General features: G+C 43.1%; 1 protein-coding gene across 4 annotated transcripts in view; it reads left to right on the top strand.

Moving 5' to 3' along the window:
• The window catches only part of arfgef1 (ADP-ribosylation factor guanine nucleotide-exchange factor 1 (brefeldin A-inhibited)), a 51,437-nt gene that overhangs the window by 32,738 nt on the left and 3,438 nt on the right, over window positions 1–15,261 (top strand). For 2 of the 4 annotated variants that reach the window (XM_044338845.1, XM_044338843.1), the window contains 29 exons: window positions 296–530; window positions 1,276–1,375; window positions 1,760–1,899; window positions 2,006–2,114; window positions 3,448–3,456; window positions 4,417–4,618; window positions 4,706–4,817; window positions 5,638–5,843; window positions 5,975–6,059; window positions 6,200–6,365; window positions 6,522–6,673; window positions 6,766–6,894; window positions 6,992–7,150; window positions 7,621–7,765; window positions 7,905–7,995; window positions 8,128–8,168; window positions 8,312–8,481; window positions 9,035–9,186; window positions 10,232–10,404; window positions 10,717–10,877; window positions 11,102–11,232; window positions 11,380–11,509; window positions 11,738–11,873; window positions 12,357–12,495; window positions 12,729–12,801; window positions 13,085–13,238; window positions 13,341–13,480; window positions 14,278–14,449; window positions 14,666–14,804. In XM_044338845.1, coding sequence (XP_044194780.1) covers window positions 296–530; window positions 1,276–1,375; window positions 1,760–1,899; window positions 2,006–2,114; window positions 3,448–3,456; window positions 4,417–4,618; window positions 4,706–4,817; window positions 5,638–5,843; window positions 5,975–6,059; window positions 6,200–6,365; window positions 6,522–6,673; window positions 6,766–6,894; window positions 6,992–7,150; window positions 7,621–7,765; window positions 7,905–7,995; window positions 8,128–8,168; window positions 8,312–8,481; window positions 9,035–9,186; window positions 10,232–10,404; window positions 10,717–10,877; window positions 11,102–11,232; window positions 11,380–11,509; window positions 11,738–11,873; window positions 12,357–12,495; window positions 12,729–12,801; window positions 13,085–13,238; window positions 13,341–13,480; window positions 14,278–14,449; window positions 14,666–14,804 — 3,951 coding nt within the window. The remainder of the gene's footprint in view (window positions 1–295; window positions 531–1,275; window positions 1,376–1,759; window positions 1,900–2,005; window positions 2,115–3,447; window positions 3,457–4,416; window positions 4,619–4,705; window positions 4,818–5,637; window positions 5,844–5,974; window positions 6,060–6,199; window positions 6,366–6,521; window positions 6,674–6,765; window positions 6,895–6,991; window positions 7,151–7,620; window positions 7,766–7,904; window positions 7,996–8,127; window positions 8,169–8,311; window positions 8,482–9,034; window positions 9,187–10,231; window positions 10,405–10,716; window positions 10,878–11,101; window positions 11,233–11,379; window positions 11,510–11,737; window positions 11,874–12,356; window positions 12,496–12,728; window positions 12,802–13,084; window positions 13,239–13,340; window positions 13,481–14,277; window positions 14,450–14,665; window positions 14,805–15,261) is intronic. The other 2 variants (XM_044338846.1, XM_044338844.1) reach the window with 1 other exon arrangement.

Raw genomic sequence — 15,261 nt, 5'->3', positions numbered from 1 at the left:
GAGCTATATATGTGAATATGGACTTTATGCACTAATACACACAGTCAGTCTGCCTTCTCTTACTGCATGTTAATTTCATCAATATATAATCATCTCCTTTCCTATTAAAATATTTAAACTGACTTCATCATAATATTCCTCTGAATTTCTCAGCTGTCACATTCTGGGGGGGTAGATGTCAACATGCTATGATATTTCTCATGCTAGCGAAACCATTTCACCCTCACTTCCTCAAATTAATTAAGAATTTTCCCTGAAAAAAAAACAGTTCCTCAACTTTGCATCCCTCCCTCAGGTCCCATGAGCTGCGATCGAAGGTCTTGTCCCTCCAGTTGCTGCTGTCCATCCTGCAGAACGCCGGGCCCATCTTCAAGACCAACGAGATGTTCATCAACGCCATCAAGCAGTACCTGTGCGTGGCCCTGTCCAAGAACGGTGTCTCATCTGTGCCTGAGGTCTTCGAACTCTCTCTCTCCATTTTCCTCACGCTGCTCTCCCACTTCAAGACGCACCTCAAGATGCAAATTGAGGTAAGAGATTTGCTAAGACACCTTGTGGTTATCACGTGGAGAGCGTGCTTCATTCTTCAGCAGAGTGCTCTCCACGTCATGTTTTGTGTCACTCTATTTTGATTCAAATATGCAGGGAAAACCTGATGAACTAGTTGGCTAAGTGCAGCAGCTATGTTTATACATCCACCCACCACTTCTTGATGAAAAGCAACAATCACACCTTCTCTGGCTGCTTACAGTCTTTCTGGGAAACAGGAAATTATGACTAAATAGAGGTTGAGTGAAAGATTCCTTTAAACATTATTTTCTACCAATGTGCTCATCACTTCACAGGTTAAAAGTTTATCCTCACTTGCTTTAACCTGGTTAAATAAAAGGCACACGGATGTTCTGTTCTTTTCAGAGTCTGAATTCTCTCTGTTTGTCAGTCTTTCCCTGTTGAACTGCATCACATATCCCGCTATTGACAGTCTGACACTATTTCTCAATGCAGCAGGCAGCTAACACCGATGATGTATGGGAGATGTGGATTCTCACAGAGTAATGTAAAATTCTCCCACCTTGGTGCAATCAAGCCGTACTCTCGCCTGCTTTCTGTTGCCCCCGGTTTATTCTGTCTGAGCTGGTTCAAAGTTTATATTAACTGCGTGACCCTCACCTGCTTTATTTGATGTGTCCACTGAAGGAAAGTCATGTGGGCACATGTGTTGTGTCTTTGGCTCTCGATGTGTTGTTCACACTGTCACGTGGACTCTGTCTGCAGGTGTTCTTCAAGGAGATTTTCCTGTACATTCTTGAAACGTCCACAAGCTCCTACGACCACAAGTGGATGGTCATACAAACCCTCACTAGAATATGTGCAGGTGTGTATCTGTGTGTTCATTTCTGGCCCTTTTTACATTGATTCTTTATGTGTAATCAAATAGTATTGGTACATGGACACTTAGGGAGCAAATAGAGGCTCAAAAGAAGAGCTTCTGGTGCATCTAGACCCAAGATTTTATTAAAATCGTTTTTAAAAGGGCTTTTGCCATTTACTATGTGTCTTACAATCATATTTCTGTTTTCTTAACTGTTTTTTATAGCATATTTTTAGAGCCAAATGTATGTAATCACATCATAAATGTAAAAGTAAGTTATTATAATTAACCGTTGTAAAACTGTATAATTATTAAAGTGGACACACTCTGTACTTGTGTCATCAATTTTCACTGACGGACTCTTTGTGTCTCATCTCTCTCTCCCAGATGCCCAGAGTGTGGTGGACATCTACGTGAACTACGATTGTGACTTGAATGCTGCTAATATATTTGAGCGGTTGGTCAACGACCTCTCGAAAATTGCGCAAGGTCGCGGCGGCCACGAGCTCGGCACAACACCCCTACAGGTGATTATTTTTCCGCTTATTTTCTGCAATTTGGATTCCAATGGTACAATACAACGCAATTTCTCTGTGGCATTGGGATAACATTTTTTTTTGTAACCCTTTCCAGGAGCTGACCCTGAGAAAGAAAGGCCTTGAATGTCTAGTGTCCATCCTGAAATGTATGGTAGAGTGGAGTAAGGACCAATATGTCAACCCCAACTCCCAGACCAGCCTCGGTAAGAAATAGAAAATGAAATGCAATTTATCACTATTATCTGGCAGCTGTCATACCTGCACTGAATACAAGAGACAAGGAAATGACCTTTCTGTTCATTATTATTCTGCACACTGACCAAATATGTAGTCTTTCGACACAAAAGTGGCAAAATTCATGTTTGTCTTTTTGTCCAGGTCAGTATAAAAAAGATTAACCACAGAAAACAATCTAATTCCATTGAACCACTAGTCCCATTACTTTGACTGAAAACTAAATTAAAGTCCAAGGAGAAGTCTTTAGTCATTCTTGGAGAAGGTTTGATTGATTGTATATAGTGATGCATTTAACTGTAATCCATAATAACATCAAGATGTTATCCTCCTGTGCAACTGGTCTTTATCAGAAGCTGTTTAAATTTACGTTCAGAGCTTAAACACAGATGGTACCTGCTGGAATTGTTTGTCTGCTTGCAATTTTACACTTTGTTAGTTTTGCTCATAAAATTCTAGGTTGTTATTTCTCAACAGTCTGTGGAGAATTGAAGCCGCATTGTGGAAAGAGTGTGTCATAGATGAGACTGCCAAAGGTATAACTAGTCTTTCCCGTGATCAGCCCAGTTTTGGCAGCAGTTCATCATCGAGGTTAACTGGGGTTAGTAGTGAAGCTCACATCCATTTATCCAGCTGCAATCAGTTGTAGGATTGACAGTTAGCATCCATCAGGGAAGCTACCGCTCCGAGAAGGAAAGTGAGCAGCTCATCTCCAGCTAGAGGAGGAGGCAATGAGATAATGCCCAGAGGCCAGTACAGACAGGCTCATCCAGGAGGTTTAGTCTAAAACAGAAAGACTCCTTAGGCAGAGCCAGTGATGAAACACCCGTCTACGACATACAGAGCATCACCCGTGTGTGACACTGGCCCCTGGGTCTTCTGCACACCAGAGGGTTTCTGTTTTTTGCCAAAGGAAGAGCTCAGAAACTTTGCGGAAGGGGCTGGAAAGATATTCCATAAGCCCGTAGTACCATCCACAGGCAACCCTCTGGCTAAGCTGTCAAGGCTAACCAGCTGAGGCAGTTGTGTTCACTCGCAGGAACGTTATCTCGCCAAAACCTGACAACTCATTAGTAATCTAGCAGGGAGCTCATAGGTCAGTATATGAATTTTGAATTTTAAATTTGCTGCTGGTGGTAGTGGAGGATTTCAGACTCTTTTCTTTCTCTTATAATGTGAAGTGCATTATGAAAACATTGACTTAGTTTCATGCATTACATCATTACAGTCCAACATATCAACTCCACATTTTAATTGTCACTTGCCGTGTCATTTTCTCCCCTTTTTTGGATGACTTCAAAGCAAGAGCAGGTAACAGTAGAACAGAACAGAGTGTTTGCTAGACTGTTGCTGTGGGATTCGTTCGTTTTTTAAGCCTGTTGCGTCATGGATGTAGTTTTACATGATTTTGTGCTAGTCTTGCATTAGATAACCTGTGTGATGTTTAAAGCATTTCCAGTTACCCACTTACACCCCATAGATTGTAACCAAAAATATGTTTGAATTGAACTAATGGTAGAAACACTTGTTGTGAACTAAACATGTAAAAATGTTTGTTAATCGTCTAGAAATATTATGAAATGAATGTCCCTTTCCTCTGTGTGTGTTCCTCCACCTTCTCTCTACTCTGTAAGCTTAAGAATAGAAGGCATACTGCCAGCTCACATTACTGTGACACTGTCCTAAATGTTTTAAAGAGTTTCCGATGGGTAATCAGACGCCTGGCCGTAGCACAGGGTTACAGCTGCAGCAGATCCCTCAGCTTGTCTCTGCAGGCTTAAGAAACCACCTCTCTCGGCCTCTAAGTCTTGGCTGCTTCTACTTTTACTGCCTGGAGCTTTTTAGATAACCCACCTTTTTATAATACCCTCTCCCCCTACCCGGCCTTGCACCTGCTCTATGTGGAAAAAATGTCTGTTTGCCAGAGTTCGTTAGGCTGTGATTGTGCGTGCATGTGAGCAACACCAGTGTGCGTACCCTCCCTGCCAACAACAATCATTAAGAAGGCCTCAGGGTCATTTTGTTCTCTGTGCTGCAGTTTCCCCTTTCAATTACTGAAGTCTCTCTCCTGCAGTACTAGCTTTAAGTTGGCTCATTTTTTAAGCCCCGAGGCTGAGTTACTGCCAACAACAGAGTTTCGATTAAAAATGCTCACCTTTGTGATGGAGTCAGGGGTTTTGCTGCTTACAGTAACAATAGAAATACTTGATTTATTTCAACTCTTCTACCATCTCCTCTGAGTGATCTTATCTTGTGATTTTTGCTCCGTAGGTCAGGAGAAACCGTCAGAACAGGAGAGCACAGAGACAAAGGCCCCGGAGACCATAAACCGCTATGGGAGCATTAACTCCCTGGACTCTACAGCCTCCTCTGGCATCGGCAGCTACAGCACTCAGATGTCAGGGACCGACAACCCCGAACAGTTTGAGGTCCTCAAACAGCAAAAGGAGATCATCGAGCAAGGGATTGACCTGTAAGTTTCACTACGCACACTTAAATTATTCATTTTATTCTGGTCATACTGTATTGGCTTCAGTAATGTTCTGTCTCTCTTAAACAGGTTCAACAAGAAACCAAAGAGAGGAATCCAGTACCTTCAAGAGCAAGGCATGCTGGGTACAACCCCAGAGGACCTCGCTCAGTTCTTGCACCAAGAAGAGAGGCTTGATTCGGTAAAAAAAAAAGTCACCCTGTTTATGTTCAACTTCTCAGCCAATGAACAGTAGACAGGCTCATTCAACTGCAGCACCGTTACTGGGTTTGTTTGGGTGTCCTCTAAAAGAAAATGAGAATCCAGCTGCCAAATTAACAGTGAAATGCTTGGCAAATAAACAAATACCCAGTCGAATTCTGCACTCTCTTCTTCTCTATCATCTAACCAAACCACATAGAAGCCACACAACAATCGAGTGCCTGTCCACCAACATTAAACAGCCACTCACTCTAACCCAGAGTCCTATAAGAAGCGCAAACGTTAACTCTAATGAGGAGTGTACTCTGCCTTTACTGGACAGCCTCGGGAGTGTCTGTGCACAGCGGTAATCAGCATTAAAGAGCGTTCATAACGTCTGGTTAGGAACAAGGGCCCTTAGATGCAGTGGCACCACAACAGCAGCAAACAGAGTGGATAACTGTGAAAGTATAACATGTATTTATCTAATCCTCACTTACTGGATGATCCTGCTGTTACAACAGTGGCTCTTATTAGGTTCTAGTGAAAAGGAGTAAGTGGTGAAAAGGCAGTGAGACAAATAAATGATTCTCTAAGGTGACTTAATGGATTTTCTCTCTCTGCCTCTCCCCCTTATGACAAGAGAAATGTTAGGTAAAGAACAATTAATAGCTGTGATAATGAGAGTGGCGAGCTGGAAGGATTATTGTCAGTTCAAATCAAACTGGATACAAAGAGGCAGCACAAGATTTCAGACTCTGTACAATGCAGTATGTATAGTATTAAAATAACACTGACCGGTCATCTTTTGCTCTCTTTAGACTCAAGTTGGAGAATTCCTCGGGGATAATGATCGTTTCAATAAAGAGGTGATGTACGCCTACGTAGATCAAATGGACTTCCAAGGCAAAGACTTTGTTTCTGCACTGAGGATGTTCCTGGAGGGCTTCCGGCTCCCCGGAGAGGCCCAGAAGATCGACCGGCTCATGGAGAAATTTGCAGCGAGATATCTTGAATGCAATCAGGGGTGAGGGTGGATGTCTTGCCAGGAGATACTGTAGAAACAGCTGTATTTTGTTCTGTGTGGCTCGTTTACAATATGTTGCTTTCATTAATCCGATTTTTCTCTTTCCCTTTTGTTCAATACGTATTTTTTAGGCAAACTCTCTTTGCCAGTGCTGACACTGCATACGTCCTTGCCTACTCAATCATCATGTTGACAACGGACCTTCACAGTCCACAGGTAAATCCTTCACCTCCGTGCGGCAGCAGCCTTTGGGAATGTGTTTTGACAGCAGTCATTCCCTTAGATATCAGTGCAACATAAATCACACGGATTGCGTGAGCAGGTTTTGACCCATATCCTTGTTTCTCTCTGCAAAGGTGAAGAATAAAATGACAAAAGAGCAATACATCAAGATGAACCGCGGCATCAACGACAGCAAAGACTTACCTGAGGAGTATCTTTCAGCCATCTACGATGAGATTGCGGGCAAAAAGATCGCCATGAAGGAGACAAAAGAACTAACCATGAAATCCAGCAAGCAGAGTGAGTCTCACTGCCGTGGCATGTGATGATGCAGTTTCTCATTGTACTTTAAAAGCGTGTCAAAAGAAAGTTTGTGCTATATCCAGAGCCATTTCGTAGCTATAAAAGGCAGTATTTGTATGTGTGTATCCATGGCTGGTGTTGATTCTCACTCAGGTGTGGCCAGTGAGAAGCAGAGGCGTCTGCTATACAACGTGGAGATGGAGCAGATGGCCAAGACGGCCAAAGCTCTGATGGAGGCCGTCAGCCACGTCCAGGCGCCCTTCACCAGCGCCACACATCTGGAGCACGTCAGGCCCATGTTCAAGGTAACATAAACAGACACATACATGCACACGTGCACGCTATTGTTCTCATACACAACACAAATTGGACACCTCTTCCCTCTGCTGTTCCTCAGCTGGCGTGGACACCCTTCCTGGCTGCTTTCAGCGTGGGTCTTCAGGACTGTGATGACACTGAGGTGGCCTCACTGTGTCTCGAAGGGATCCGTTGCGCGATCAGGATAGCGTGCATCTTCTCCATACAGGTAATGTAGTCTGAATCGGAGGAATAATGTCTACTCTTTTACCTTGCAGTATTTTTTACACACTCTCTGTTTTGTTTTTTTTTTTTTGTCTTAACAGTTGGAGAGGGATGCGTATGTGCAAGCCCTGGCCAGGTTCACCCTGCTTACAGCCAGTTCTGGCATCGCAGAGATGAAGCAGAAGAACATAGACACCATCAAGACGCTCATCACTGTGGCCCACACTGATGGCAACTACCTGGGCAACTCCTGGCATGAGGTTTGCTCCTCTCCTCTCACTTAAAACTGCTCCATTTTCAGTCCCTGTATTTCTTCACAATACTTCTTTAAGAACAATCAAGAGTTGTTGTAAGGCACAAAGTGAAACAAAATGAACAAACTAATTCTTACTTTTAAGAGACATCTGAAAAAATAGTATTTAACATGAACAAATTTAAAAGTTCAGTCAACACAGTATCTTCTATTGAGCTTTTGTTGCTGGCCAAACAAGCAGTAAATGTTTTAAACTGCAGCTCAACAAAATTGCCAAACAAACAAAAATTAATTGTGTGACGATATGATTTTCAGTTAGAGCATTGATATGTCACCTAAATGTTAAACAGTCAAAAGTGATTGTTTTTTAGGTTTTGGAGGATTGTACAGCTCCTTCTTTCAATCCACATATCTCCCAGTTCCACTCTCAGTGTTATCTTTGTTTCTCTAAATTGCTGCTGTTATATCTCTTCTCAGATCATGAAGTGCATCAGTCAGTTGGAGCTGGCTCAGCTAATTGGTACAGGGGTGAAGGCACGCTACATCTCAGGGACGGTGCGGGGCAAAGAGGGCTTTGTTACAAGCACCAAGGAGCAGAGCAACGATGAGTATCTGGGTCTGGGTAAGCAGCAACCGTCTAATGTCACAGCCATGCCTCTTTTTTTTACAGACCTGTAGACCTGTTTTACAGACCTTAACTGTCACATAAGATTGTAGAAGTTGTTGTTAGACGTTTGAAACATCTGTGCTTTGCTCTGCAGTTGGAGGGACAGTGGACAGAAAGCAGATCGCCAGCATCCAGGAGTCAATTGGAGAGACCAGCTCTCAGAGTGTGGTGGTGGCTGTGGACAGGTACCTGATTTTGTGGTTGAACATACTGGTCTATAAAGAACAAATTATTATGTTATAATATGTTAAAATATAATTATTGTTGTCATAATTTCTTGTACAATCATGTATGTGTTTTGTTTTTTTTTGCTTTAGGATATTCACAGGTTCTACCAGACTGGATGGTAATGCAATAGGTGAGTGTAGCTACATACTGTGTTCTTCTTATCGCTCCAAGGACAGGTACATTCTAGCTATTTTTGACTGTTATGAGTCACTCTGCTCGTATAAATCACCTTTTTTTTCTGCTCATTGCCAACATCTTCTATCTATTTGTCAGTTGATTTCGTGCGCTGGCTGTGTGCTGTGTCCATGGATGAGCTGGCCTCGCCCACACACCCACGTATGTTCAGCCTGCAGAAAATAGTCGAGATCTCCTACTACAACATGGGCCGCATCAGGCTGCAGTGGTCCAGGATCTGGGAAGTTATCGGAGACCACTTCAACAAGGTGGGAGAGGATTGGTCACCTTAGGGATGGGTGATGCTTAGTTTTCCTGTGTGAACACCATGAAACAGGCATGTTTGTAAGGCATCAAATATTGGTATTCATACAAGGAATAGGAATTGAACAGTAATGGATATAAATATAATGTTATTGTGAGGGTGATCTTCCACATGTTGGGAAGGGAAGGGAAAATGGCTGTTTTCTTCCTCTGCTACCTTCTTCTCTACAGTAGATCTCAGTCACTGATAAACGCAAATTGTTGCCAGAAAGGCTTTCAGGCATCTTGGTATTGAAAGGCAGCTCTCTCAGTGAGGCTCTGCTTCTCACTGAGTAGCTGCAAACCAGGTTTGCTGTGTGTAGAAGCAATTTATCACAGTAGTCATTTATCAGTTTGGATTTTAAGAAACATTTTTTTTTTTGCTGGGGGGGGTGAACTGTTTCTTTAGTGCACCTAGATGCTTGTTTTTCAGTTACACATCTTATTGAAGGAATAGTTTGTTCTTCTTTGGAAGCTGCGCGTGTGTCGTTAACTGAAATATGTTTTATCTCCGTGCAGGTTGGCTGTAATTCCAATGAAGATGTGGCAATTTTTGCAGTCGACTCTCTCAGGCAGCTGTCCATGAAATTTTTGGAGAAGGGGGAGCTGGCCAACTTCAGATTCCAGAAAGACTTTCTGAGGCCGTTTGAGCACATCATGAAAAAGAACAGGTAAAAAAAAAAACAAGGAAAAAAAAACAAGAAGTACATTTATCTGTGAGTGAGTGCTCATGTTACTACACCCATGCAAATCTGTAGTGCCGGGCGCTGCAAATACAAGGTCTGCACTGTGGCCGTGAGTGGTTACTATTTCTGGGGCTGTTTCTCACATGGCTGCAGACACACACTGAATCAGAGTCCCACAGTCACACTCCCCCCCTCCTCCCCGCAACCTCTGTAGCAGCTCCCTGCCTCCTCTGTTATTCATTCTCTCTTTCTTTCCCCCTCCGTCTCTTCCTCTCTTTCCTTCCCCTCTCCTCATAGCAGCGATTAAGCATATTGTTGTTCTCTCGGAGACGAGCGGCAAACCAACATTTCGACTGACCCATTTCAGTCTGTTTGCATTACCCTCTCAGTGAACTAATTTAAAAGCTTTTTTTCCCCTCCCTTGTTTGAATCTATCTTGAATGGATTTTGAACAGCTATCAGTCATAAATGAGTTTGATTCATGTAAATATTGGCTTTGTGATCGTGTGTGCAGCACGTTAAAAGGCAAGCTGTTTTACTGCAGCGCGTTTTTCATTGATGTGAAAGAGGAGTAGCAGTATAAGTATAAATCCACCCACAGATTGAGCAGGCTGAGAGCTTCAACAGAGAGGAGATGGCAGGCAGCCATGTAAACCCTGCAGCGTAGTGTGTCCATTAGACTCACTCATGCTGCCCTTCTCTGTGTGTGTGCGTTTGCTGGTAAATTGAGGCAGCCTTTTCACTCATTCATAACTCCTGAGCAATTAGGGGTGCTCTTGCTGTAAAAACCCATTGTTGCAAGAGACTAGCCACTGCTGGAATAATGATTCTGCCTGAAAATGGGATTGAAGATGTTATCAAGAGCTTTTAAAGCTAATTGATATCAGTTTAAGAGGTTTATTTCCTTTTTTTTAATTGATTGACTCCTACCGTATACTTCCTATCTATCTGCTCTTCTTGTCCATCCTGATCCTTCTTCCAACTCACTCTCCTCTTCCTCCTCCTCTTGCCCCCTCTGTCTCCTCTCCAGATCTCCCACCATCAGAGACATGGTGGTACGCTGTATAGCTCAGATGGTTAACTCCCAGGCTGCGAACATCCGCTCAGGCTGGAAGAACATCTTCTCTGTCTTCCACCTGGCCGCATCTGACCAGGACGAGAGTATTGTAGAGCTGGCCTTTCAGACCACGGGCCATATCGTCAGTAAGTTAATTTAATTAATCACAACCTTTCTAATTTATGTTATTAAGAAGTTGTTGAATCTGATTCGGGGATATTTTTTATTACATTTTGACATTTTCCTGAAAGATTTTTACATACAGAGGAGGAGTTTGTCAGTTCAGAGATCTCTACAATAATTTAAGACCAGACCACGATTCATCCTGTGGCCAACAGATGTTTGATTTGATCTTAAAGTCTTGCTCTTTCTCTTTATCTCTCCCCTTCATCTATCTTTATCTCCCTCCACCCACCCTTGTGTTATTGTGCTCTAATCTCCCTCTGTGCATCTCCCAGCGAATGTATTTGAAAAGCACTTTGCGGCCACCATCGACTCCTTCCAGGATGCCGTTAAGTGTCTGTCGGAGTTTGCCTGTAATGCCTCCTTCCCAGACACCAGCATGGAAGCCATCCGCCTCATCAGACACTGCGCCAAATACGTCTCAGAGAGGCCACAGGTCAGTATCAGTCCCCCGCCTTATGCAGAGCAGTTTATTTCTGAATGTGAAGGTGCCACTTGTGTTTTCCTGATTCATACGTGCAGACAGAAGAGAAGGGTAAATGTAGAGTATATCAAGGGCACGTACAGTATGTATGGAAATGTGCGTTTGTGTAGGAGGGTTAATTCTCTCCCGAGGCAGAAACGGTACAGTGGTGAACACGGCTCTTATTTCTCTGGCAGGCTTTCAAAGATTACACCAGTGATGACATGAATGTAGCGCCCGAGGACCGTGTGTGGGTGCGGGGTTGGTTCCCCATTCTCTTTGAGCTCTCCTGCATCATCAACAGGTGTAAACTGGATGTCAGAACCAGGTATTTCAACGGATGTGCATTATACAGTACTGCTGCTGCACAGTTAGCAAGAAACGGCTTACTACAAAAAAGCAAATGTCAGCTACAGCACAGGTGGAGGGACAATACAGTGTGTGGATAATGTGTGTGTGTGTGTGCATTTCCCAGGGGGTTGACAGTGATGTTTGAAGTGATGAAGACCTACGGGCACACCTTTGAGAAGCACTGGTGGCAAGACCTGTTCAGAATTGTCTTCAGGATCTTTGATAACATGAAGCTGCCTGAGCAACAAACTGAGGTACACGACACAACAACTATTTCACCTCCTGTACCGCATCCTCATAGTTGTTTTCATCATCCATCTCTTTGGTGGAAGTCTATCCAAAAGCTGCTGCTGTTTAAAAAAAAAAAAAAGAGCATCTCAATATCAATATCACAATCTCTAATCTCCCTGTAGATTGTTTTTTTTTTTTGTTGTCACATTGACATTGAAAAAATTCTCACAGAGTTTGTGTTGCATCCTCAGAAAGCAGAGTGGATGACCACCACTTGCAACCATGCACTTTACGCCATCTGCGATGTCTTCACTCAATACTTTGAGTCCCTCAATGACGTCCTGCTGGATGACATTCTGGCTCAGCTCTACTGGTGTGTGCAACAAGGTAAGGCAATGCTTCCTCTCTCCAGTCATATTTGTCTTTTAAGCAAGTAAGTAATCTTAAGATTCAAATTAGTGCTCAGCGTTAAAGTCCAGATTGTCCTCTTGTCTGTAAGTAATGGCAGAGGGAGGTGATGGTGTTATTGATGCTGGTTTTGGAGGTAAAAACTGACTTGACTGAACTTGGGTGTTGCCTCTGAGCTTTCATGTGCTGCATCAATAATGGTCCGTCACTTTGTAAAAAGACTGAAGTTAAGCTAATGATCGATAAACATCTTTAGTGTTTGTTGGTCGTTTACTGGAAAATGGATAAAAGGGCAGAAATCTCAGCAGACTTTATGTATCAATATGTCTTACCTTTTTCACTACATCTTTTTTTTTTCTTCTTCAAATTTACCCTTCCCATGTCTCTCCCTTGTATTGGCCCAACCCCTCCTCCTCCTGCTCCTCCTCCTCTTCCTCCTCCTCTTCATCTGTGTGTCTGTAGATAATGAGCAGCTTGCCCGTTCAGGCACCAACTGTCTAGAGAATGTGGTCATCCTGAACGGAGAGAAGTTTTCCCCAGAGACCTGGGACAAGACATGTAACTGCATGCTGGACATCTTCAAAACCACCATCCCGCACGCGTAAGCTGCTGCAAAAACGAGGACATAAAATGCCTCCTCATGCTTTTTAAAGTTAGATAAGATTCTTAAATTCAGCTGTAATTCGAAGGATAATCAACTGAGACTACAACCAAATTACTTAATGTTTAGCTTGATGGATTATGTTGCTCCTCTAATTTTCTAGTCTGGAAGTTGTTTGTCATTCTGTACGAGAGTGATAATGATTTATGGAATTGATGCTTTTCTTGTTTCAGGCTGTTAACATGGAGACCAGCAGGAGCAGAAGGAGAACACATCACAACACAGAGTCTATCAGACAAACAGCTGGTGAGGAGACTGTTTTTCTACTTTTCCTCTACATTAGTTACTACAGTATTTGTTTTGTTACTTACATGTGATGCAGAATGTTTTCTTAACTTTTTTTGTCAACTAATATATTGTCATTGACTATATTTGTTCAATCTGTTTTATCCTGCTGGGAAAGAAATTATTTGTTTTGCTTCTTTTCCACAATTTCTTTTGCTTCTTTGATACATTTGCACCATGCTTGTGTAGTTTTAAGTACTGTTTATATATTTGCATGCAGTAACTCTGCCCACTTTTCTCTTAGGACTCTATTTCCCAGAAGTCAGTGGACATCCAGTCCCGCTCTGATGACCAGCATTCCATCACTAGCGCTGATAGAGTTTCTGTGGAGAGCCGTCGGCAGAGTCAGTACAATTCAGGCATGTATGAGGATGGCTCCAGGAGCAGGACCCCAACAAGTAAGTCTGTTGCTTTACTCAAAGACTGACTGAGGTTCTGAATGTCTTTTCGTCTGGCTGTGTGTGTGTGTACTGATGAATGTGCACCTGTATGTTTCACAGAGGTCCAGGAGCAGCGCTTATTCTCAGCTTTGCTGATAAAGTGCGTCGTGCAGCTGGAGCTGATCCAGACTATTGATAACATCGTCTTTTTTCCTGCCACCAGTAAGAAGGAAGATGCTGAGAACTTTGCAGCTGCTCAGGTACAAGCAGCTGTGGTCAACTGATAATCATGATCACTGATAAGCAGTCTCTTAAAGGGAAACTTAAGGATTTTTAAACCTGGACCCTATTTTCCCATCATTTTGTGTCTTAAGTGACTAATGGCGTCAACAATTTTTGAAATTGGTCCAGTATTGAACAAGAGCACTTCAGCTGGCAGCCACGAAACTACAGTCCTTTGGGGCAATAGCAACCCGTCGATGTACATCCATTAAAAGTGTTTGCGAGAGTTGCGTTGTTGCAGGAAGACAGTTAAACGATGAGCTAAATAATCAGCCATGACTTTGAAGATCTTATAGGTAACACTAAGCTACACTCAACTCTCACGAGACTTCAGAGTGAAACTTCTCCTTGAGTGAGACTTGGTTAGACACAATAACAAACAGACCGTATCAAGTGAAAGGAAAAGAAAAAGGTTTTCTCTGTATGGATCCTTTCCATAATGTTGTCAGACACCTATAATAACCATCTGGGCCTTTCAGTGGTAAAAACAAGCACTTAAGTGGACATACATTAATGGAACGCTATTGCCCCAAAGGATTACATTGCAGCCCATTTTGCGGCTGCCAGCTGAAGCGCTCTCGCTCAATACTGGACCAATTTCAAAAATTGTTGCCCCCATTATTCACTTAGACACAAAATGATGGGAAAATACAGTCCAGATTGAAAAATCCAGAAGTTTCCCTTTAAGAGGTTTTAAAGCTTTCCTCTTCTTTAAGTGTTTTGTCATTTGTGATTTAAGCCTGTAATAATCTGTCTCCTCTTTGTCTTTTTGAAGCGAGACGCTCTGTATGCAGCGGACGTCCCCGTGGAGACTCAGGACCAGGGTATGTATCGCTACCTGACCTCTGAACAGCTCTTCAAGCTTCTGGACTGCCTGCTGGAGTCGCACTGCTTTGCCAAGGCTTTCAACTCCAACAACGAGCAGAGGACCTTACTGTGGAAAGCAGGTAGGGCAACAAACCACCGTCTGCATGTTGTTGCTTTTGTTCTTGTCACTGAGGTAGACTGTGATAAGCGGTTTATCTCAGGTGCACTGCAAAGCTTTTTATAGAGGTTCTTTGTTGCCTCTTGGGGCTGTTTGGGAATGATGGATCATCATAGAAAAATACTGATTTAAAATGGCTGTCTGACTCAATGTGTGTGTGTGTGTGTGTGTGTCGAAGGTTTCAAAGGAAAGTCGAAGCCCAACCTGTTGAAGCAGGAGACCAGCAGCCTGGCGTGCGGCCTGCGTATCCTGTTTCGTATGTACACAGACGAGAGCCGCCAGGACGCCTGGGAGGAGGTCCAGAGACGACTGCTCAAGTAAGAAACCCAACATGCATCCAGCACCACTGCGTCTACTGAGAATGACACTCATTCAGCTACATTCATTGATGTTTAATATGATTACTAAGTAGTTGCAACACTCTTCTAATATTGTCCTGACACTCGTTATTGCAGTTAACCTTCAGTCCCACGGCGACTGTACCGCCAGCTGCACACAGATAACGACTGTAGATGCATTTCTCAGTGATCATCACATTGGCAAGCGAAGCAGTGTTGACTCCCTAAACAGGCTGCACTACTGATCTTTGTAATGGTCTCTGTTGTTGCTCTGTTCATTTCCATCCCGCTAATGATGCTGTTTGCATTCCTTGACAATCCCACATCATTTTCTACAGAGCACAAGGCTCCTGCTAAACATACAGTATGTTCCGTCACAGCTGGAGCAATAGACAGTATGCCTCAATTTGACAGAATTCAGAAACTAATTGGTACG

The sequence above is a fragment of the Thunnus albacares genome, chromosome 21 (genome assembly GCF_914725855.1).
Source record: "Thunnus albacares chromosome 21, fThuAlb1.1, whole genome shotgun sequence".
Taxonomy (NCBI): domain Eukaryota; kingdom Metazoa; phylum Chordata; class Actinopteri; order Scombriformes; family Scombridae; genus Thunnus; species Thunnus albacares.
Note: the sequence above shows the minus strand (reverse complement) of the source record. Positions and strands in the feature narration are given on the sequence as shown.